The following is a 24785-nucleotide window of genomic DNA, read 5'->3' as shown; positions in this document are numbered from 1 at the left end:
AATATCTTATTTGGAGATGTCTCTTGTATTTCTATCTACCACATCCCTAGTGCAAAGTAGTTAATAAACATTTAGTGAACGATTGAATAAGCATGTTGTTGAGTCTCTTTCTGGGTGCTGTCTTTAAATATCTCAAATGTCTTTAAAATGTTGGTTTATATAAATAGAAAGAACACTCAGTCAACAAGCATTTATTGAGTGCCCATTATGTGCCAAGTATTGTGCTAAGCACCAAGACCACCAACAACGATATCAATAACAACGATAGCAAGTTGAATGCTGTATTACTATAATAACTAAACTTAACCCTGAAGAGGAAATGAGAAAGTACAGTCGTGGGGGGACTATTGATGCAGAATATTACATAGACTGTCAAACTTGATTGATGCGTTGGTTAGTTTTGATAAAATGCTTCCTCCTATTTTTTATTCTTTGTAACAGGCAATGACAATCTCAGTAGAGAAAGGGAGGGGGAAAGGATATATTGGAAAAGAAAGCTGATATAAAAACCAAAGATATCAATAAAAATCTAAAAGGAAATCTGTTTGTCGGGCCACTTTAACTTGACTTTGCTCCATGCTTGGGTCACTCTTGCAATTCCTCTAATGGCTTCCTTATAGCAGAATGCACTTGGAATTGTGTTTCCATTTTCTGCCTCAGCAGAAACCATTTTCTTAATGAAAGACATTATCTGCCAGTGAGTTCTCTTGGAAAACAGGTTTTGAAAGTTAGTGGCGCTAGTTCACAAAAACCAACATGTTATTTTTCACCGTAACACTTTGCTACTAGTGTAGTAGGCACTGTATTTACGTTGTGTGTATTTCATTCTCTCTTCTTCCACTTTTCTGACCACTGTTTGGTCTACTTTGTTGGATCTAGAGTCAAGAAGATATAGCTTTAGATACTGCCTCTGATATTTATTAGCAGTGTCACCATAGGCAAATTGCTGAACCTCTCTGAACCTCAGTTTCTTCATTAGTAAAATGGGTGCAATAACATCAATAGCACCTACCTCCTACCTTCAAGGATTCTTGTGATACTTAAATGAGATAATGTGGGTAAACCATTTTGGAAGTCTTTAAAGCACAATCTAAATGACACATTGCTAGTGTTACTCTCTAGTTCCTGTCCTGTACACCTGGCCGCCTCTCCCCCCAACCCCGAAGACTTTCTTCTGGGTTTTCTTCTCTTTTCTCTCTCTAGAATCAAATAATCACAGATTAGAGTTGGGAGGGATATTACAGATCATCTACTCCAATATCCTCAATTTATAGATGCCCCAAATCATATAAGTATTGCTAGAGTAGGGATTGAATTTTTCTGGTTACAAATCCAGTGCTCTTAACATTGCACCAACCTCCACTCTCTTCCCTGGTGACCTCCTACTCTCTTGTGGGTTCACTGATCATACCTATGCAAATGATTCTGAGCTCTATAAATCCATCCTGAATCCATCTCCTAAACTCCGGTCCTACATCTCTCCCAATCTCTAGTGAGTTGTGGGGTTTTGCTGTCGGCATGACTATTTATAGCTTTCCTGTTCTCACCATCCTTTCCTGCTTCCCTAGATTCTTTAGAATCTTTGGAGAGGCAGTTTAGTGGATTGAAAAGAGTCCTGGTTTCAGAGACAGAAGGGATGCCTTGGTGGCAGTGGCTGTGGTCACTGGCCTGAAGCCCTTTGCTTACAAGCTTCCTGGTAGATGGCATCTCTTCCCCAAGCCACCCTTCAAATCTTGCTGCTTTGTTCCATTTCTCCTAGACTTCTTTCTCATTTTACTGCTGGTGCCCACATATATTTCATGAGCTCAGTGGACGTGTAATCTGGAGAGAACATTAACTTTGGTTTTCTTTTAAAATGCATTGTCAGAGCAAGAGGAAAAAAATTATCTGGGAATGAGGAATAATGTGGGCTAAACCAGCCATTTGCTGGTGAAGGCTTCTCTGCAGAGCAGCATTTTAGTATCAATGAGAACTGAGACAAGTAGCCTAACATTGTCTCCATTGCTTTATTTGGTGAAATGCTCACATTTTATCTTATTCATAGTGATATTGGATAGAAATCCCCCTGGGATGGTTAGAATGTACACTTATGTCACCAGGGTCTGCTTGTTGAATTGAAGTGGTACAACTTGCTTTGGGCATCTTTTTGAAGTATATACTCAACTCGGCATGTTAGACCTAGTATAATATAATCTAGAGGACAGGCACTATATCATATTTGTCTTTCTATCTCTAGTGCCTTCAATGTAGCAAGCTCTTGATATAGATTGTTGTTGTTTAGCCATTTCAATTGTGTCTGACCCATCATTTGGGGTTTTCTTGGCAAAGATACTCAAGGTTTGCCATTTCCTTCTGTACCTCATGTTACAGATGAGGAAACTGAGGCAAACAGGGTCAAGTGATTTACCCCAGGTCACACAGCTATTAAATGTCTGAGGCTGGATTTGAACTCATGTCTTCCTGCCTCTAGGCCCAGTGCTTTATCCACTGTACCATCTGTATGTCCTTAATTTAATATAGGACCATGGATAATGGGCCTCAAGCTGGAAAAGACTACAGAGGTCAACTAGTCTAACCCTTTCATTTTCTATATGGAGAAACTGAGGCCCAGGGAGGTTCAAGATCACATGAAGAGTGTCAGAGATGGGATTTGAACCCAGTTCCTCTGATTCTGGAGCCAGTTGAATTGGGAGCATCTATGGTTTAGTGTGGACCCTAGTGGTCTATGGACTCCTTAGAATAAAGTTGCTAAATGCACAAAATAAAACATATAAGATGACAAAGAAAACTAATTACATCAAAATAAAAATTCAGTGTGTCCCAAGAGTCTTAGTGCATTTTAAGCTTTTAATAGCTTAAATATAGGATTACCCAAATTTTTGTTTAGATTATTAAAGCTTAAATTTGTATTAAATTTTTTGGGACATCCTTTTTTTAAAAAAAAGTCCAAAGATTCCAGGTTAAGAAGATCTGTTTCAAGGAGGCAACTTTGGAGCTCGCTTGCTGAATTGAGTATGTATTTTTAAAAAGTACTCAAACCAAATTGAACTTAATGTGATCTATGGTTTCATATACAACCTCTTCTTTCTGTTCTTTTTACATAGAAATGTTCAGGTTGGTGTTTTTCAAGTTCAGAGCAACAGCAGCAACAACAGGCCCCCCCGCCACACACACACTCCATCTTAGGTTGTACAAGAAGGACTCTAATGGAATGAAATCATTTCTTGGATGTTAGTTTGAAGAAGGCTTTGCTGGATAGTGGGACCAGGAAGCTTAAGGCACTGGCTTAAGAATCCTTGTTTCTTTGAAGATGAATACTTTGATCCTTCTGTGGTCTAATCCTTCTAAGACCTTGCTAAATGCACATCCCTGTTATCCCAACACCTATTTATCAAGTATTTACTATGGGAAAGGCTTCTTGTTCAATATTGGGCCTATACGACAAGGGAAAATGGCATACTCTCTGCCCTCGGGAAGTTTGCAGTTTAACAGGAGGGCCAGAACCTAGTTTCTTAAACTGTGGGTGGTGACTAGGGTCATGTAACTGAATGTGGGGGTTGTGAAAAATTTGGCAACAGAAAAAGGTTGTGTGTCCCTATTTTCTATACCTGTATACCTGGGGTCACGAGCAAACTTCTTGGGTGAAAAGGAGTCATGAGTGGAAAAAGTTTAAGAAGCCCTGGGCTAGAGCATATATACAAATGACCACCATGACATGACAGAATATGACAGGGGCAAAGGAGAACTTGACTGGATGCCATTTGAGAGCTGAGGAGAAGGTTACAATTTTGATCTGGGGTTGGGTGGTGGCATTAGGTATCAGGGAAGGCTCCCTGAAGCAGGAAGTTTCTGAGTTGGGCTTTGAAGACAAAGAAGGACTTCAAAAGATGGAGATGGTGGTAGTGGGGGAGCTAAATTTAATTCTAACTGCTGACTACTCTTGTGTGGACATTTTGGTTCCTGAAGGGGGGTAGAAAAGAACATTTGTGTATGGTAACCTGACAGAATCATCTTAAGAAGAAATAGGGTTGGGGCAGCTAGGTGGCACAGTGGAAAAAGCACCAGCCTTGAATTCAGGAGGACCTGAGTTCAGATCTGACCTCAAACACTTAACACTTACTAGCTGTGTAACCCTGGGCAAGTCACTTAACCTTCATTGCCCCACCAAAAAAAGAAGAAATAGGGTCAGTCTCATAAAAGAGGGAGATGTAGATTGTTCAGAGAGTGCTAGAGAGAGAACAGAGGTAAAAACCTTTGGCAAAAGCCAAAGGTAGGCATGGCTACAATGTATTATTGCCCGCCAGCTCATTTACATAAAGTTGTTTGAGTTTTGAAGGTTATAGCTGAGAAATTATAAATAAAAAATTGGGGACTATGAAAAAATAGTCTTAAAGACTATTGGGGTCATACCTGAAAGAAAAGTGGTTATTTTGAGTTTGTCTTCATAAAGTAGATATGAATTATCAAATGCTAGTAGTCCCTGCTTTGAGGCATTAAAAGTAAGAAAATTCAGGAGGAGTCAGAAGAAGACAAGAAGAAAAGCTTCCTAGGGAAGAAAGAATACATAGGTTGGTGGGAACTGAGCACAGCTGATAGGCATGCATGGGAGGAGCTGTTTGATTGGAGGCAAGTTCTGTTGGAAGTTGATTGGAGGAATGCAGAATCTTCCTCCTTTGTGAGGAGCTGACTGGGCTTATTGCCAAGATGGAATCTCTCAGCGGCTTGCCTTTGTTTCCCTTTACTGTCATTTGTGGCTCGGGAGGAAGAAATAGAGAGGGAAGGGGGACTAACATTGACTTTATTGTGAGCTATGTTCATTGAAGAGGGGGCATAGCTTTGCTGATAGATGATTGGAGAAAACAGAATCCTCTGCTATTGGAAGAGCAAGTTGAGGAAAGATGGTTCTGTCACCATCTTGAGAGAGTAGAAACCACTCAGGGACTTGCCTATTGCTTTCTTCTATGGATTGAGAAGGGAAAACCCCTTCATTGAAAGCATAATGCTGATGTATTTTTTTCTAAAAAAGCATAATACCTCAATGCTTTGGCATTTCATGTTTCTGTGTGAAAAGAGCTTGACATTGCTGTAGCATCCCCAGACTAGCAGAGAAGGGTTTGTTTGTTTTTTGACTAGCAGGTGATGTGTGGCATAGACTCTTCCATAAAAAGATCATAGATTTTGAGACCCTCAGTTCAGAGTTGTGACTTACCCCAAGCTCATGAATCTCCTGATTCACATACCTCATTGTTCAGTTTCTGTATGTGTTCATTCTCCACCATGGACTTGACTATTGGGAGAGTGTTACCCAGTTTTATGGGTAGACTGTTATATTTTGGTTACTACTTTACCTTTGATGAAACATTTACTAAATGATAAGGCAAAATCAAGGTAAATGTTTTTAAATGGTCTAAAAAAGATGTCGCTCTTAGCACCTTCTACTACTTCTTCATTACTGTCACTCTGAAAATAGAAAGGGGGCTGGTTGAGGGCTGTTCTCTAATTTTGTTTGTTTCATTGGTTGGCACAAGCCCAAATCTTAAATAACGTGTACCTTATTTGTGAGCTTCTTTGAACATAGCTGGGCTTTTCCTTAATGAGGAGAAGTGGTCTGTCAGGCTACAAGGGAAAGTTTTCTTGCTTGGCAGAGATTGCACTCTCCTGGCATAGCTTTCCAGGACTCAGGGTCACCATTATAACAGAATGAAGCACCAGAGTAGAGATTTTGTGTGGTTTAATGCATTTTGAAAACCATATAAAATGCAGACCACAAGTGCTGATGATCAAAATTTGTGCTAAAATCTCCCTTTTAGTGAAACGTTGACCTTCAGGGGAATGATCTAGTAGTAACATGCTTTCTATCCTTTTTTTTTTTCTTTCACTGTAACCATAATACATTGGAAGGTATCTCTATTAATTCTTTATTTTACTTTAAGGTCTCACAAAAATGTTTTTCCTTAATATATCTTGTATAACATAGTGAAGATACGGAGAAGATGTGAGAAAGAGAAACTATAGGTCATAGAGCTTGGTTCTATCCTATTCGATTCAATCCAACAAGTATTTATTCAGTACCTGCAGCATAGTTCCAGGCAATAGACTGGTCATTCGAGATTCAGAGACAAAACCAAAATAATCCCTGACATTGAGGAGCTCATGTTCTCCTGGGAAGGGGGGAGATTTGTCAATCACTAGGCATTTATTAAGGGTCTACTATGTATCAAGCACTGTGCTGGTCTTTGGACACTACCCGTACACAGCTAAATAAATTCAAGGTAATCTGTGTGTGGGGAAAGATTATCTGAGGAAATCAGAGGTGTTTAATAGCACCAGAGCTGAGCCTTGAAGGGCCATAAGGATTCTGAAAAGTGGTATTAAAGAGGGAGAAAGCTCCATATATGGGAGATGGCAGAACTGAGTGAAAGTTTCTTTCCTTTTTAGTTTTTATTTATTTATTTATTTATTTAATTTTTTTGCGGGGCAATGGGGGTTAAGTGACTTGCCCAGGGTCACACAGCTAGTAAGCGTCAACTGTCTGAGGCCAGATTTGAACTCAGGTACTCCCGAATCCAGGGCTGGTGCTTTATCCACTGTGCCACCTAGCCGCCCCCTCTTTCCTTTTTAAAAAAATGATTATACATAATACAGTGCAATGTGAGAATGTGGACATAAATGATACATGTTAAGATACAATGGGAATGATTTACAAGGGACATACCCTGGAATTTTTTGTTACAACCCTCTAAGGTGGGTCTGGATTCCATAAAATCAACAACTAATGCAGTTTTTGTAGGGCTTCTTTTTTGCCTGCTTGATTATTAAGAGTTGAACAATAAAAGTCCTATGACATGCTATAATTTAGCTCATCAACAGTTTTCTCACATACTGCTAAAAATGAAAATGGGAGAGGGGATTCTTCTGCTCTCCCACTGGAGAACAACCCTATTCCTAGAACTGGTTTCATAGCTCATTTGCCCTGGGAAGCAGAAATGTATAAATGCTTCTTGAAGGCTCCATGTGTGATTTTGCCATTGAAATGCCAGGCTTTGGTCCTTTTCAAAAAGAAGAGATTGGTTCAACCTTCTTGGCTGCAGCTGGTAATGCAACCAGTTCTGCCTAAGTATCTCTGTGGAGGGAGGCCTTTTCACTTTAGCAAAATATCAGGGGAGCAGCCACTTTTTCATAGAGTGTGTGCTGCATTAATTGGAATTTGAGAGGGCTTTTTAATGGTTCTCCCCAAAGCTTTTCCATTGTGATTTGAAAGAGTACACTCACCATAATTTATTCTTTTAAGGCACCAGTGCGTATTAAAATGTGACAGTATTTTTTAATGAAGTGTGTTCTTTTTGTTGGGATGGGAACCAAAATTACTTCTTATCCATAATTCAACTTGTAATTGTCCATGTAATACTAATGACAACAACAGTAACATTCTGGGGTTGTGCTTTTGCTGCCAACTTCTTAGCATCATGACCAATTATTCTTTTTCATTTTGTAGAAGGATAATGAGATCTGTCAGTTAGTTGTTAGCCCCATATCACAGATGTTAGAAACTGAGGATCGGAAAATTGAATGACTTTCTCTTCCAGCCTAGGATTTTAAAGTTAGCTATGTAAAGGGAGCTTAGAGATGACCTGGTCCAATGTTGTCATTTTACAGAGGAGAGGGAAATGACTTGCCTAAGGTCATAGAGCTAGCATGTGACAAAGCCAGGTCTTGAACCCAGATCTTTTGACTCCCAAGTCAAGGGGGCTTTTTCATTATGCCACAGCTTCCCTCCAAATAGTAGGCAATAGGATCATAGCTCGTAGAATTGAGAGGAACCTTAGAGCCATCTGATTCAATCCCCTTAGATTATAGACGAGAAAATTGAAACCCATGGTGGTTAAGCAACTTCTTGAAGGTTTCATTGGTATTAAGGTGAGATTTGAATCCAGATTCTTTGATTTTATAGTCCGTGCTTTTCCCTCAGCAGCACATCTATTTGATTGACCTCCTGATTTGTTTTTGTTTATGCTTTGCAGTTTCAGAAGACATTTGAGTCCCTCAAAAATGCATCCAACAAATCTGATCTGCAGAAGACCTACCAGAAACTTGGCAAGGAGCTAGAAAATCTGGATTATTTGGCCCACAAACGCCAGCAGGTAAAGAGAAAAAACCATGAACAATGGGCTCGTTGAATATTTTGTGTCTCCTGGAATGTCTTCGTTGGCCTTTGTCCTTGTCAGTCTCCCTGGAGGAGTACAGGGCAGTGATGGTTTCCTGGGACTTGGTCCAACAATACATGAAAAAGGGGAGGAATATCATACTGACCTGGTGCAAGAGTTCAGCCTCATTCTCAACCTCTTTCTGGGTTATTTATCCCGTCTTCCTCATTTTGATCCCCCTGCCAATCTGCAATCTCCATTTAAAAGACAAGAACATGGTTTTGGCTGTTATTGGCTAGATTGAATTTATCTTTGGGATTTATGAAGGAGGAAAAAAAATAGGGAAATTTGTATGTGGAAAATAAGGAAAGAAAATCATGTTGACAAAGGCCCCCATGTGAGTCGATGATTAGTATGTTTGATTTACTTTTAAAATCCAGCTAAATGGGAATATTTAAATAGAACACTCGGTATCTAAGAGGTATAATATGCCTTCTGAGTACTTGAAGTATCCATGAAATGCCCTCTCTGAGGCAAATTCTCTTTCTTCTCTAAGCCTCAAATTAAAATGAAGAAAGAAAATTTGCTCTTATAGGGTTTGTTTAGAGCCAGAATTTAGTGGCCATTTCCTGTTGAAATTCCCATGCTTCCTGTTCACATTCCTAACAGTGATGAACCCTGAAATTCTGTCCTGGGTTGGGATTGATTTGATGCTTTTCTTTTTTCTTTTTTCAGTTTTAGATTACCACTAGGTGTCAGGGTTGGCCAGCACTTCAGTCTCCATTGACTTCTCAGCCTCGGCCGTTTGCTGTTTAAATTAGAAAATGTATTAGATTGCATGAAATTTGGGAATGTGTGCAGTGATGGATGGCATCTAGAAACATGACTAATTAGCTTGCTTGCATGGCTGGGTGCTGAGTTCATTACTAAGGAGAGCTTACTTTAGCATAGGGATAAATGTTACTGTCTTGACTTCCATGGCCTAGATCCAAGTTTTGGTCCCATTGGATGGGGCCTTTAATAACAAGGATTCCTATTCTTAGTAATTGGTCATTATTGTTCATCCTAGGACAGTATTCTTTGAAAGAGGACTGGTTTTTGCCTTTTGTTTGTATCCCCAGTGTTAAACCAAGAGCTTGGCACATTGTAAATACCTAATAAATGCTTGTTGATTGATTGATGGAAAGATGGGGGAACAGTATGCTTTTCATTATCCCAGTCTTACTTCAGAGAAAAGATTAATATTAGAGAAGCTCACATTTAAATGTAAATAGATAAAGCAAAGAAGATAGAGGGTTAGCCTTGGATTCAGGAGAACCTGGCTTCAAGTCCTGTTTCTAACACAAATGGACTGTGTGATCCTGGGCAAATCAGTGAACTTCTCAGTAACTTTTCAAAAGGCAACTTTTCAAAATTCTAAGTTAAAAAAGAGTTGCTGATCTGCATCTATGGAATGAGTTTCCATAGTAGGAATTCCTAACATTGATGGAATTATAGTTCTGGATCAAAAATAAAAGCTTATTGCTTTATTGTGTGTGTGTGTGTGTGTGTGTGTGTGTGTGTGTGTGTGTGTGAGGACTATCTGGCAGGTCTCTACTTTGTCTCAAAGGATAAGAGAATTAGAGCTAGGAGAGAACTTTGCAGCCATTTTGAATAATCACCTCATTTTACAGATGAGGAAGTTGAGGTGGAGAGATGTCAAGTGACTTAGGCAGGGTGACACAGGCAGTAAGTAATAGGTTGGATTTGAATCCTGGGTCTTTGACTCCATAAGTAGTACCCTTCCCTTTATACACAACTACCATTAAATATACAGATCTTAGAGAGCTGCATGAACTTTGGAGAGGTTGAGTATTGCCCCATGGTCGTTGTTTTTCATTTATTTGAAACTTTTCCTCTTCTTCTTCTTCCACCCCAAACTATATCCTTTTCATTATATCTCAGTGATTTGGGGGTATTTTTCCACATTTCTCTTCAATAATTTTTTTGGGAAAATTGTTTTTTAGGAATAAGTGTTTCTGCCTCTTCAGAAGTTTCCCAAGCTGTCCCTTGGATAGGGGAACAAATCCATGCTTTTCTATTCTCTCAAAGGCTGATCTTAATAATAACCTTTTTAGGTAATGGGGGTGGAGATAGTGACTGATTAAGTGGTGATTTGGAGAGAATGAGTCAAGTTGAAGGGAGTGAATGAAGCCACATGATTCACAGTGAAATCTGGAGAATTTCTTGGTCCTCTAGGACTATGCTAGTTAGCTTCCTTGGAGCTGAGCTGTTAGGATACCTGAGTTTTCTTGTACTTGTGAAAATCTTGGAATTAGCTCAGCCTTTCATCATTGGTGTAGTATCTTTGAAATCTAATTCAAGAAGTATAAAGGAAGAATGGTGATAGGGACTCAGAAATGATACCAAATATCCATCCAAGAAACTGGGTTTGTTTCAGTGGAAGACCTTATCAATGGTGGCAGTAATAGGTGCTTAATAAATCCTTGCTTACTGACTGAAGCTGGTAGGACCTAGTTTTAGTTTCAAAGGTTGTCAGGTGGAAGGAAATTAGGCATGCCATAGGACCTAGAGCTGGAAGGGACTTAAAGGATCACCTAATCCAATCCCCCTATTTTACAGGTGGTAAAACTGAGGCCCTTAGGTGAAATGACTCACTCAAGATCACTTAGTAACTTAACTGGGATTTGAAAACGTGCTTTCTACCACTGTTTAGTGTTCTCTCTATGACACACCATTGCTTGGCTCCATGGGACACAAGGAGGAACCATTTATGGAAGCTACAAAGAGTTTGATTTTTTTTTTTTAAGTGAGGCAATTGCGGTCAAGTGACTTGCCCAGAGTCACACAGCTAGTAAGTGTCAAGTGTCCGAGGCCAGATTTGAACTCAGGTACTCCTGACTCCAGGGCTGGTGCTCTATCCACTGGGCCATCTAGCTGCCCCAAAGAGTTTGATTTTTGACCCAATATAAATAAGAATTTTCTTATAATGAGAATTGTGCCAAAGTGTAAAGGGCTACTCCAAGGAGCCATGAAATCATCTATTTAGAGCTGGAAGGAATGTTAAAGTCAGTAAATCAGTCAATCAACAAACATTTATTAAGCACTCTACTATGTGCCAGGTATTGTGTCAAGCATGGAGGATACAGAGAAAGACAAAAGACTCCCTGCTCTCAAGGGGCTCACAGTCTAATGGGGGAGCTAGCATATGAACTATGTATAAATGAGTTATGGAAAGGATAAATGGGAAATAATAAATAGAAGACACTAGAATTAAGAGGGATTAGGAAAGATTTCCAGTGAAAGGTGGGACTTTAGCAGGTACTTGAAGAAGGGCAGGGAAGTCAGGAGGTGGAGATGAAGAGGGGAGGGTCATCTAATAAAACTCCTTATTTTATAGATAAGGAAACTGAGGTTATGAGTGGTTTTGATTTACCTATGATCAGAAAGGTAGCAAGTACTAAGGAAGGACTGGAACCAAGATCAACTTGACCCATGTTCAGCACTGTATAGTAGGCTATATAATGCCTTTTTTTTTTTTTTGGTGGGGCAATGAGGGTCAAGTGACTTGCCCAGGGTCACATAGCTAGTAAGTGTCAAGTGTCTGAGACTGGATTTGAACTCAGGTCCTCCTGAATCCAGAGCCGGTATTTTATCCACTGAGCCACCTAGCTATCCTTTACATAATACCTTTCTGTTGGTTGATTCTCTACCACCAGAAGTCTTAAAGTGGAATCTGAATGAATAGTTCAGGATATGGTGGTGGTGGTGGTGGTGGGATTCCTATTTAGGTTCTTGAGGTCCTGTCCAATTCTAACAGACTATAATTCTAAGCAACAATTTCTGAGATTCTCTCTGACTTGGGAAAGGAATTAACCTTCAACTTAATATTTGGGAGTGTTAGCTCCTTCATTTTTCCTTCTACCTCAAAAATTTGAACTCTTATAAAATTCATTTCTTCAAAGTTTTCTGGATCCATTTGGTTAGGAATCATAGCTTATATTTGTTCATTGATCTCACTGGCCCCCAATCAAGCATAAATGACTATTTAGGTTTGCTCACACCAGCTCTACTCCTGAGATGTTGTCCCCCTTCCTTGTCACACATCAAAATTCTAGTCATTAGCTTTAGGGATGAAAGAGAACCTAGAGAATTTTTTGAGTCCAACTTCAACATTTTTACTGATGAGAAATTCAAGGCCAGAGATTGAAGGTGACTTTAGAGTAAGTTGGAGTCATAGTTTAAATCCAGTTTTTTTTTGCCTCTGAATCCAGTGCCTTTTCCTTTGACTCACATGATGCCTTTTATCTAATCACTATCCTGTCTTGTTCATTCAATTCTACCCATCTTTTTAGGCCCCACTCAAGTTTTACCTCCTTCATGGAGAGCTACCCAACTCTTGTCACCAGCTCCCAACACAGAGCCCTGTGAATATCAGACACTTAATGGGTGTTTGTTCAATAACTGAAAGACTGAGTCATCTTCTAACCATGTTTCTCTTCTTTAATCTTGTACATAGGCTAAAGTTTGTTCTACAATCTACCATTTGATATTATTTTAGCACAACCAAAGTTACTTGCTTTAAGTTACACATGATTATAAATTACAATGTAAAATTTGTGGAAGTTTAATGATCACTTTTCTGAGATACTATTGAGGTGAATCCTGCTCAGGAATGGTTGGTACCAGATGACTTGACTCTGACATTCTTTGGTTCTGTAATAGAAAAAAAACTTCTTCCTTCAGATAAATGATAGAAGCATAGATTGTTATATTGTCTGACACATAGTAAACAACTAATCTTTGAATGATAAGCATATACCAGTCTATGACTCTATGTATCTACTTATCATCTATCTATATATATTTATTATCATTATCTGTTTAGATTTTAGGGTTACAAAGGACTTTAGAGGTTATATAATTAAATCTCAGCTTTCTGATCATAGATTTTTTTTTTTGGTGAGGCTGTTGGGGTTAAATGGCTTGCCCAGGGTCACACAGCTAGTAAGTGTCAAGTGTCTGAGGCCAGATTTGAACTCAGGTCCTCCTGACTCCAGGACCGGTGGTCTATCCACTGCACCACCTAGCTGCCCCCAATTTTGAGATGGAAGGGACCCCAGAGTTTAACAAGTCCAGCTCCATCATTTTACAGATGAGGAAACTGAGGCTGAGAGATTACACGACTTACCAAGGATCATACAGGTACTGAACGATAAAGCTGGGATATAAAGCTGAGTTCTCTGGCTCCAGATGCAGTACTCTTAGCACTGCCCCAAAATTCTCCAAGAGAGCTGAAATGTTTTGCTCAGGAATCCAGAGTGAATGAACGATAGAGCTGAAATAACAGAGTGCATCACCAACCCTTTTCACCATACCATATTGCGTCAGTTACAAAGTAGAGGTAAGCAAGTTAGATAGTCGCCTATAATACAACATATGATGGAGGGTGCAAAATAATATCAATGAGTTTTTAATAAATGGACATATTTTGAATGCCAGAAAATTCTAGTCTCCACAACACATAGATTTTTATTTGGGAATATTTCAGTTGCACATGAATAAAGATGAAGGTGGACAGCAAGCAAACATAATAAAGGCACTGAAACATAGTGGCCTGAAAACTAGTTTTAGGAAGACTTGAGTTTGAGACCTGCCTCAGCTACTTATGATCTTTTTGACCTTGAGCAAGTTATTGGACTTTTTTCAGTCTCACCTCATCTATAATATAAGGATAATAATTATGCCCACCTTACAGAGCTGTTGTGCTGAAATGAGATTACATATTGCACATTGCAAACTTTAAACCACTGTACACACATTAAATATTGTGATTAAGTCCTTCTTCTGGTACCTACTAGCCATGTAATCACGGACAACTCATGCAGCTTCTTAGTGCCCCAGGCAACTTTCTAAGACTATAAGTTATGCATGAGTTACTGCTCTGCATCAGTGGATGGAGTTTACACACTAGGAGTTCCTCACATTGATTAAATCACATGTATAGACCTTCCTTTTCCACAAAACCCAACATAAGATATTTTTGTATATATGTATTTGTGAATAATGATTGATTCTTACATAGAACACACACAAAAATCCTGTCTAGTTCTGATCAATTATAACCACTGTGAAGAGAAGGGAATATCTTATATCTATTCTATATTTCCCTCTATGACTAGAACAGTGCCAGGCATGAAATAGGGGCTCAATGAGTTAAACTGAAGAGGTTTGTAGAGATTTGGTAGTTAGTACCCTCTGTCATTGAATGTCTATAGAAAGAACGAGCAAATGCTTACCTGCCTGTCTGCCTGCCTGCCACCCCACCTCTCTCTCTGTGTAGGGGGCATATGGCTGTGATATATTAAAGGTGGCATGTCTTAGATAAAGAATAAAATTGAAGTCTTGAGTAGTTATAGTCATGGCGATCTATTGTGGGAGAAGGGTTCTAGACCTGATGTTCTGGCTGAGGCCTAGGTCCTGTAATTACATAATGTGTCCCTAAATTTCCCCAATGTTCCCGTTGGATGTAAACTGTTGTTGATTTCTTTCATCAAGATGACTGAGTTTATCTTTGCAGATAATACCAAAGAGGGAATTGTATATCTAGCACCTTGGAGAGCACCATTAAAACTGAAAATAAACTCAACCATGTGGATTTTTCTTCCTCAAGTCTTCTCTTCTCTAGGTTACACATGCTCATTGCTCTTAACTGATGCTCATATGGCATGGCATCCAGTCTACTCATCATATCGGTCATCTTCTTCTGGGTATTCTGAGGCTTGCCTTTTTAAAAATGTAGTACCCAAGGCTAATCACATTACTTTAAATTTTGTAAGACCAGATCCGGGTATGGTGGGACATACACCTCCCTTGTTTTAGAAATTTCCTTTTTGATGCAGATTAAGGTTGAATTCACTTTTTGGCTGCCTATTGACATGTTCAGGTTGTCGTCCACAAAAACCTTTAAATCATTTTCACAGGAAATGTCATCCATCCTGAAGCAGCAATATAGTGTTTTCTTAATAAGAGAGGTATGATGCTGGTTTATTTAATGGGTATATTACAAACAACACAAGGAAGAAAGGTGGGAGGTACCAGGAATATCTTTAAGTGTATGAGGAGTTAAGACATTGGGGCATTAAAGAATCATATACCAGGATGGGATGTTCAGATATCATTTATTCCAACTCTCTCATTATATAGATGAAAAAACTGAGACTTAACAAGGTTAAATGATCCATCTAAGGTCACAAGGCAATAAGTGGCCATGCTGGGGTTTGGTTGCATGTCCTTAAATGCCAAATTCATAACTATTCTCCACTGTAGCATATTGCCTGTTATCTTAGCTTTTTCATAATGGATTTGTGGAAAATATTGCTTGGCTGGGTATGTGAGTATAGTGGAATATGGCTAAGAAAAAGCTGTTTCTGTTTTTAATGGGAATTTAAGTGACTTGGATGCACCATATTTTTCTGGAGAAACTTCATAAATAATGAATTATTTGCTTGAGCAGGCCAACTGTATACACAAGATGTTGTAATTATGCATACAGTAATACACTGTACCAGCACTTATAAAACCTACCTCTAAGGTTTAAGAGACCAGCCCTTCCTTGCCATCCCAAAGGCTCACAGATTATTTGATATAATATACACTCCTGAGTAGAGCGATAGTAGGAATTGTTTCATTCTTTGTCTTTGAATTGCCAAGGCCTAGAACAATGCATGACATAAAGTAATCATTTCTCCTCTCCAGGCCTCAGCACTTCCTCACTTGTAAAATGAGGAGATTGGACCAGATGAATTCTAAATCTATCATACTGTGATAATGTGACTTAACTGTTACCTTGGGCAGCTAGATGGCAAAGTGGATAGAGACTTGGGCCTGGAGTCAGGAAGGTCTGAGTTCAAATATGGCCTCAGACATTTACTAGCTGTGTGACCCCAGGTAATTCATTTAATCCAGTTTGCCCGAGTTTCCTCATTTGTAAAATGAGGTGGAGAGGGAAATGGCAAACCACTCCACTATCTCTGCCTAGGAAAACCCCAAATGGGGTCACAAAGAATCATACACAACTTAAAACCACTGAATGATAATAATAATAGCTTTGACCTAAGATTGATAAGAGTTACCAACCAGACCAGGCCAAATTGAAAACAAAATGGCAAGAGTTCTCATGGTTCATGGTCCACAGTACATTGTCTCCTTTAGACCAACCCCCCAAAAGTAAGTGCAGTAGTGACATAACTCTTCTAGCCACTGCCTAAGATCCACATCATGGAGTGTATGATCATTTTTCCCCCTCTCACAGGGCAGAAAAGAATAGTCTCCATATAGCAAAAGGAAAGAAAAGAGGGAATACAAGGATATTACATGGGATTGGCAAACTCTTTGAGAGTGAGGGCCAGTTATTCTTTTTCTTTCTTTTGCCAGTGCTTAGCAAAGTGCCTGCCACATAGCGAGAACGTACTAAATAAATGTTTGTTGATTGATTGGATATCATAAAGATGTAAGTAGAATTTCTTACTAGGATTATTTAACCCTAAAATGGAGGTTGTGACATCTTTCTGAAGCTCTTGGAGAATTACATGTAGACCCCTCTCCTGCTCTGTGGCAATTTGATCTAGAGGATAGTTGGACAGAGAACAGAGATGGATTATCTCTGAGTGGGAACCTTAAGTACTTAAGCTTCTACTTCTAAAGACTGAAACATCCATTTAGGGCTGAGTTCCTATTCAATGAAATATGCTAATTATCTAACTAGGAGAGAATGTCCCCAACCCCATGTTCTGTCCAATTGTCACAAAACTGTGTAAAAAACCCATTTGCTTAAAATTCGCTTCTTCATTTAAATATATTCATGCCTACCTTGAGTGGGTGGAGAAACTCATCAGAATCATAACTAGGGTAAGACAGTTGGGACGTTTCACCAGGGTACCAAATTTAGTTATCTATGAAAACATTTATAGTCCTTTGACAGCATAGAAACAACACAGTTTTGTTAGCAAGAATAATTAGTTGAAATAATAAACTACCAGATGGTGGTCTGGGATAAATTCCTTATCCTCTTTCACATTATGGTCACTATAATAGTGGTTTTTAGTCCATCTTTCCCTCCAATGACTGAGTTCATACATCAGGTATGGTTTGGGATTCTTATGTCAAGTGCAAAAATTTTTTGTTATGACTTTGTGACCCAAGTGGTCTATTGTTCTTAGCCACCCAATAATAAGTATTCATTAAGTACCTATTATGAGCTTAAAACATGTCAGGTATTATGAATATGAAGACAAAGAATGAGATATACCCAACAATAAGATATCATTTTATATAAGCTCTTTAATTGCAATCTTAGTAAAAATGTTTATTTTATGCCTTCTCTTACTCATTTTCCTAGAGATTTCAAAGCAGTCTAGACTTCATTTTAAATGGTGCCTCATACCAGAGTCAAAACCCTGCTCATACCCCATGCATCTTATCTTTTATTCAATTATACAGTCACTTGTTCCCAGAAGGTTAGGAGGTGTGTGTGTGTGTGTGTGTGTGTGTGTGTGTGTGTGTGTGATGTGCATACACATATACACCCCTCCACTATTTCATAATTCAGAGACAGGAAGAGGTTGATAAATGAGTAAAGGTCATTCCAAGTTTTAGGGGCAGATACAAGCTTAAATTTCAAGTTCCCTAATTCTGGGCCCATTGCAATATCCATTTTACTACTTCATAAACTACTAAACTTTATGGAGTGATTGCTTTTTCTGTAGTTACAGTTAGAAGAAAAAAAACTGCAGGGTATATCTTTCTCTGTGTGTAAGTCTCTCCAAATTTGTATTCAAATGAATAAACAACATGCTCACTACTATGCAGGTGCTTTTCCTTTCAAAATTTGAATATACCCACCCATCCTCTTCCTCCTCCTCCTCTTCTTCTTTCTCTTTCTCCTTCTCACTATCTTCCTCTTCTCAGATATTCTAGTTGACTTATCCATACCTGCCCATGCTGAGCTGGGTCCCTTCCTCATGAAGGACATCATGAGGAATGCACAGGCTGTCCATTGGTTATCACACACTCTCCTCTTTCACCACAGGAAGAGGACACTTCCATATTTATTCTTGTAGATTTCTTTCATGACTCTCCTTACATTGCTTCTCTTTGGAAAGACCCTTGTCTCTGGAGTCATAAGGATCTGAATAAATAATCCAGTCTTACTACTTATTATAGCCTATACAATCTTGGGCAAGTCAGTTAACATCTCTGAGCCTCATTTTCCTTTCTATAAAATTAAGGGGCTTTACTAGATGGCTTATAAGGTTCCTTCCAACTCTGATTTATGATTCTATTATGTTGGGAAAGTTATGTAATTTCTCTGAGCCCCAGAGAAATGTTTGGACTAGGTGACCTCTAAAGTCACTTATAGTTTATGATCTGTGATCTAAAAAGTGAGAGGAGGCAGCTATATGTCTAAGTGGGTAGGATGCCGGGCCTGGCGTCAGGAAGACTTGAGTTCAATATGGCCTCAGACACTTTTTGACTGTGTGACCTTGGGCAAGTCACTTAACTTCTGATTGCTTAGGAGACAGCCAGGTGTCTCAGTGGCTAGAGTGTTGGGCCTGGGGTCAGGAAGACCTAAGACATTCACTAGTTGTGTGACCCCGGGCAAGTCACTTAAGCCCAGTTTGTCTTAACCTGCTAGAGAAGGAAATGGCAAAGCACTCTAATATTTTTGTTAAGAAAACCCCATGGACTATACTGTTGGTATGTCAGAAGAGTCGGACGTGACTGAGCAACAACAAAAGTGAGATGGTTGGACTACATGGCTTCTGAAGTCTCTTTGGGCTCTATATTTTGGAGCCTATCATTTTGGACAAGTAACAATCTCTCTGGGCCTCCATTTCCCCATATGTAAAATGAGAAGGGTGGACTAAATGACTTCTGAGGTTTCTTCCAGCTTTATATGTGTCTGTTGGTAATGTATTTCTTCCAACTCCCACCTACTGTGGGTCTCTTGGTAGTCTTATTGCTTTTAGTTCCCCAAAGACTACTGTTCAATGAGTCACTGCCATAGCACAATGATAGTAACTGACATTAATACATGGCTTCAAAGTTAGCTGAGTGCTTTCCAGCATCTCAGATGAGCCTCATGACAGCTCTCTGAAGCAGACACTAGATTTCATTGCCATTATTTGGTAGACAAGGCTCAAAGCAACTCACCTAATCAGGGTCACTCAGCTTAGTAAGCCTCAGAGGTAGGGTTGGAGAATGTATGTTCTTGATTCCAAGTCTGTTCCTCTTCCCACCATACCAGGCAGTGAAGTCAATGGTCATGAATGATGTTCTAGGATGGTTCAGTTGTGTTTGCAACACTTCAGAGAGGACCCTCTGGAGTCCTGAGATTGGATTTTATCCTTATTCCAATTGCCTCCTGGAGTTTGGTTTCTCAGCAGGACTTTGGGAAGAATGGATGAATGGAACTTGCTGAGCCGCATGCAGTAGGAGAGATTTATGGAATCTTTTACAAGGTTGTTTGCAATGAGATATTTTGCCTAGTGGGCAGCTTGTTACTGTTTTATATAGGGAAATGTAGAGATATTTAATGTTTTGTTGTAGGATGTTTTTAAAGTTTACAAGGCAGAATAGAAATTTCTGAGGTAATAAAAGTGTCACTGCATCAAGGTGATTACTGGTCTGTGCCTTCCAAATTGGCTCGCCCCTTTTGATGACTCAATTTCATTCACTAAATATTTATTAACTACCTACTATGTGTTAGAGAAACACTGGGAACTGCAAAGACAAAAACAACCAACCATCAAGCATCTGTTAGGCACCTGTGGTATTCCAATCCCTGTGCTATGTGATAGGAACTTGTATTTTTATCTTTGGATCCCTATCTTCAATGAAAAAAAATGGTGATTCAAAGAGATTATAGTGTAAGGGTTGGGAATGTGGGAATATAGATGTAAATAGCAAAATAAATACAAAGTAATAATTATAATAGCTAACATTTATGTGTTATTTTAATGTTTTGAAAATATTCATTATATGATCTCTTTTTCTCCCATAACAATGATTATTTAGGCACTATTATTATCACCCACATTTTACCTATGAGAAAACTGAAGCTGAGAAGTTAAGTGATTTGTCCAGGGTCATATAGCTAGAAAGCATCAGAAACCCATTTGAACTCAGATCTTTCTGACTCCAAGTCCAGTGCTCTATCTACTACACGATAGGTAATTTAGTAACAGAGAGAACACTCATGATGGGAGGAATCCCGGAAGGCTTCTTGTAGGAGATGGCACTGAAGAGGAACCTTTAAGAAAGCTAGGAATTGGGGCAGCTAGATGGTGCAGTGGTAAAACACCGGCCCTGGATTCAGGAATACCTGAGTTCAAATCTGGCCTCAAACACTTGACACTTACTAGCTGTGTGACCCCGCGCAAGTCACTTAACCCTCATTGCCCTGCAAAAACAAAAAAACACAAAAACAAAAAACAATAAAAAGAAAGCTAGGAATTCTGACAACCAAGCACTGAGGACAGTTTGTGTACCGGTATGCAGGTGGAAGGTGGAATTCCACATGTGTAGAATAGATACTGGCCCAGTTTTCTTGGAATGAAGTGTGTGAAAAGGACTTCTTTATGTCATTGTATAGGTTTAAAGTTGTATTTGAAGAGGAAAAAAACTTCAGTAGAAGAAGTGGTTGAAATAATAGCAGAGAAACTCACTGTTAGTTTAAGTTTCCCTTGTGGTCACTATAGTTGTGGGAATCACATTTGTCAGGACTCCAGGTGTGTTTGGACTAATCATTGCCAAGTCTCTTCATCATACTCAAACACTGAATGCAAAGCCTCCAACATTGAATCCAAATATTTCTGGCATAACTAAGGAAAGAACTAAAATTTCTGTTACAGTTTGCAGTACATGTTTCCCATCAAAACAAGCTTTATGAGGTAGGTTATTCACATAGTGTCACCCTTATTTCATAGATGAGGAAATGGGGTCCTTGGAAGTTCATGTGTCTGCTGGCCTCCCCTGGCTGGTAACGTTGGTGATGGTTCTCTTGTGCTCTGTCCATTGTACTGCCTCTCTTATTCTAGCTTTATCTAGGTTCCTAAGCATGATTGTTCTCTTCCCTGAAGCTCAGAATAGGCTTTGGTGGGCAAATATTGGTATTCAGTAATGGTAGGGGTCCTGAAGAATTTCAGTCGTAAATAAATATAAGCATTCTCAAGGGTGAATTCTTTCTAGACACTTTCAATGTTTCTCTTTGCCTGGTGGAGATATTTGCATAATGTCTGGTACACAGTTCAGTTCGGTAATTTTTTTCAGCCATGTTCAACTCTTTGTGACCCCATTTGGGGTTTTCTTGGAAGAGATACTGGAATGGTTTGTGATTTCCTTCTCCAGATCATTTTATAGATGTGGAAACTGAGGCAAACAGGATTAAGTGACTTGCCCAGGGTCACACAGCCAATAAGTGTCTGAGGCCAAATTTGAAATCAAGTCTTCTTGACTCCAGGCCAGGTGCTCTATCCACAATGCCACCTAGCTGCCCTAGCACATACGTGTTCCCTTCCCCGTCTCTGGTTGGACCTCAGGGATCTGGATCCTTAACTCCGCCAGGGATTCTTGTGCATGAGGATAGGAGCAGATAGTTTAAATAATATAGGACCCCTGCCCTGAAGGAGCCTTTAATCGAGTAGGATGCTAAGACACCAGCACAGATAACTATAATGTATGATATTATATAATTAAAAAGCTATTATCCCAAAGGCTTTAGGATGTTGCAATGAACAGCTAATGAGTGTTGGGGACAATGATGTTTAAGTAGAACATTTTAAGTTCCACCATGACTTACATTTCTGCTAAGATTCCTGGGGCCTTGTGACTCAAGAAATTGCATGATTATGATATTGGAGGCAAAATTAGAATGGAAATGGATTTTTATGTGGTATCTTTTATGGCGTAGTGAAAAGAATTCTGCATTTGGATCTAGAGAAACTGGATTCTGATTTCATCTCTGCTATCTCCTATGTAGTGACCTTGAGCAAGTCACTTCCCTTGAGTGGGATTCTGTGAATTTGAGGAATTGGACCAGGTCACCTCATAGGTCCCTTTCATCTCTATTGTTATGATTCTATGATTATCTGATCCTGAGTAAGATACTTCCCATGTCTGGGCCTTAGTTTCCTTATCTATAAAATGAGGGGGGTGGGACTAGATGGCCCGCCGAGCCCTCTTTGGTTCTAAGTTTATGTTTGTGAGCTCTACTTGTCTTTGTCATAGAATAGAAATAGATAAGTTAATGCCTAAACTATAACAAGTATTTCTTAATATTCATCTCATTAGGAGACTGGACTTGTGATTTTATTCACCTAGAGAACTCCTGCATGCACAAACTCCCCTTACTGATGTAGGCCAGCAATTAAAGTCTTAGTTGTCTTGGACACTGAAAGGAATGAAGGAAGGAAACAAGTATTTGATAAACACTTACTACATGCCAGGCACTGTGCTAAGTGCTTTACAAATATTATCTCATTTGATCCTCACAAAAACCCAGGGAGGTAGGTACTATTTATCCTCATTTTCTAGTTGAGGAAACTGAGGTGGACAGAGGTTAAATGACTTGCTTAGGGTCACTGCCAAAGGTCAGATTTGAACTCTGGTCTTCCTGACTCCAGGCTCAGTGCTCTACCCATTACACCACCAGGGCAGTGACTTGCCCAGGGCCTTGAAACCAGTTTGTGTCAGAGATAAGGCATGAATCCAGGTCTTCTTAATTCTAAGGCCAACTCTTTAGACATTATGTCATGGTGTTTCTCTTATTACTTAATTAATATAATCATTAATTACAATAGTTGGCATTTATTTAACATTTCAAAGCTGACAATGATCCTCCAAGAGAAGGTGCTGACCTATATTGATAGAAGTAGTTCCATCCCCTTGGAGTTCCCTAGACAAAGGCCCAGTGTCTGTCCCAATCCACTTAAGGCTTGTGATGACTTTACATTCATGATCTCACTGGACCACCAGAGCAACCTTGTGAAGCAACCACTAGAGGTATTATCCCCAAAGAACAGATGAAGAAACTCAAATCCAGAGAAGTTAAGACATATTTTCCCCTGGTCCCAAAATGAGTAAAGTTGGAGATATGCAAGCAGTAACTAAAGCCCTCCTTTGCCTTTTCTGGTGCCATAGAGTGCCATACAGTGATGGTAGACCCTATCAGGGGGTGGCTGAGTCTGCAAGCATAGGGGCCTGCTGGGAGGAAAGATCAAGTATTGGAGGCTGGATCTTGTGATTGTCTCAAGTGGTTGAGGGCCCCAGTTGGTATTGACCTAACAGCTCTTGCTGCTAGGAATCAGACACATCACCTTGCATGATTGCTGCTGAATGTGTGTTCACACATTTAGAAATGGAGTGGGGGAGGGCAGCTAGGTGGCACAATGGATAAAGAATCGGCCCTGGATTCCTGAGGACCTGAGTTCAAATCCGGCCTCACACACTTGACACTTACTAGCTGTGTGACTTTTGGCAAATCACTTAACCCTCATTGCCCTTCCAAAAAAGAAAAAAAGAAAGAAAAGAAGGAGAAATGAAGTGGGGGAGTATTTTAATCTCACATAGACTTACTCATTAAGAACAGCAACCAGCTATAACTATGTCTGGGGCAAAATTAATTGCAAGGGTGGAAGATCCTGAAGACGGCACCATATAGGTATGAGGACAGTCATGCTAAGAGAAGAGGTGACACAGTCCTCAGTGCTGCAGGGGATAGGGGTTAGGAGAGAGGTGCCATAGTACTGAGACCCGCCAGGTTTGACTGAAGATGGTCATACTGTACATTGCTGAATAGCACAAGACAAAGTAGGACGATAGTGGTCACCATGTGGAGGGGCTCCCTCTCATCTAGGAATCGCACCCCACTGGAAGCAGGCAATTTGGAACAAAGCCTCTTTTACCCTCTCTTCATATTCCATACACTAAGAGAACTTATGCATCCCTCTCCATGTATACCAAGAGAAAATGCCCAGATAGATGCTCTCCTTCCTTTGTCCAGCAGAAAGATGTCTGCTCCAGCTTGGGCTCCTCCCGTCAGGAGCAGTGCCATTAGCATTCCCATAGCACTGTTGGCACTGATTCAAAGGATGTGTGGTAGCAGCTTCAATGAATCCAATGGTCCTGCCCTCAATCTGCTGACAGCAGGGCTTCTGAACACGAACACACCAATCACACCTGTCGTTTTTTGCTGACAGGAGGTAGTTTGTTTGACTGAGGCTGTGTGCCCTGAGGCTTGTCTAATATGCAATGAGAACTTCAATTTGCAGCTTATTATTTAAGCATTCTATTTGGGATTTCTGAAACAATCGTTTCCCGAGCATTTCTGTGTTTCAATATTTGATACTGAAGAGGAAATTGACTAGCTGCCTGCTGTTTTTGGTGCCCTAAACTTAGCCATGGTAGGAGCCTTTCTGAAGCATGTAGTTCTTCTGCACTGCATTTATCTTGGCGAAAAGGGTGCTCCGAAGATGGAGCACCCTTGCTAGTCTGCTCAGCACTTCATCTCCAATATGTGTGCGTGTTTGTGTACGTAACAAGTGTGTGTAAGCAGATTTACTTTGGTGATCTCCAAATACA

The 24785-nt window shown here is 39.7% G+C and overlaps 1 protein-coding gene across 2 annotated transcripts in view; it reads left to right on the top strand.

The window, feature by feature from the left end:
- The window catches only part of CTNNA3 (catenin alpha 3), a 2043451-nt gene that overhangs the window by 128225 nt on the left and 1890441 nt on the right, over positions 1 to 24785 (top strand). For both annotated transcript variants that reach the window (XM_043982624.1, XM_043982622.1), the window contains exon 5: positions 8022 to 8141. In XM_043982624.1, coding sequence (XP_043838559.1) covers positions 8022 to 8141 — 120 coding nt within the window. The remainder of the gene's footprint in view (positions 1 to 8021; positions 8142 to 24785) is intronic.

The sequence above is a fragment of the Dromiciops gliroides genome, chromosome 2 (assembly GCF_019393635.1).
Source record: "Dromiciops gliroides isolate mDroGli1 chromosome 2, mDroGli1.pri, whole genome shotgun sequence".
NCBI classification, from domain to species: domain Eukaryota; kingdom Metazoa; phylum Chordata; class Mammalia; order Microbiotheria; family Microbiotheriidae; genus Dromiciops; species Dromiciops gliroides.
This window is presented reverse-complemented; position numbering and strand designations above follow the sequence as displayed.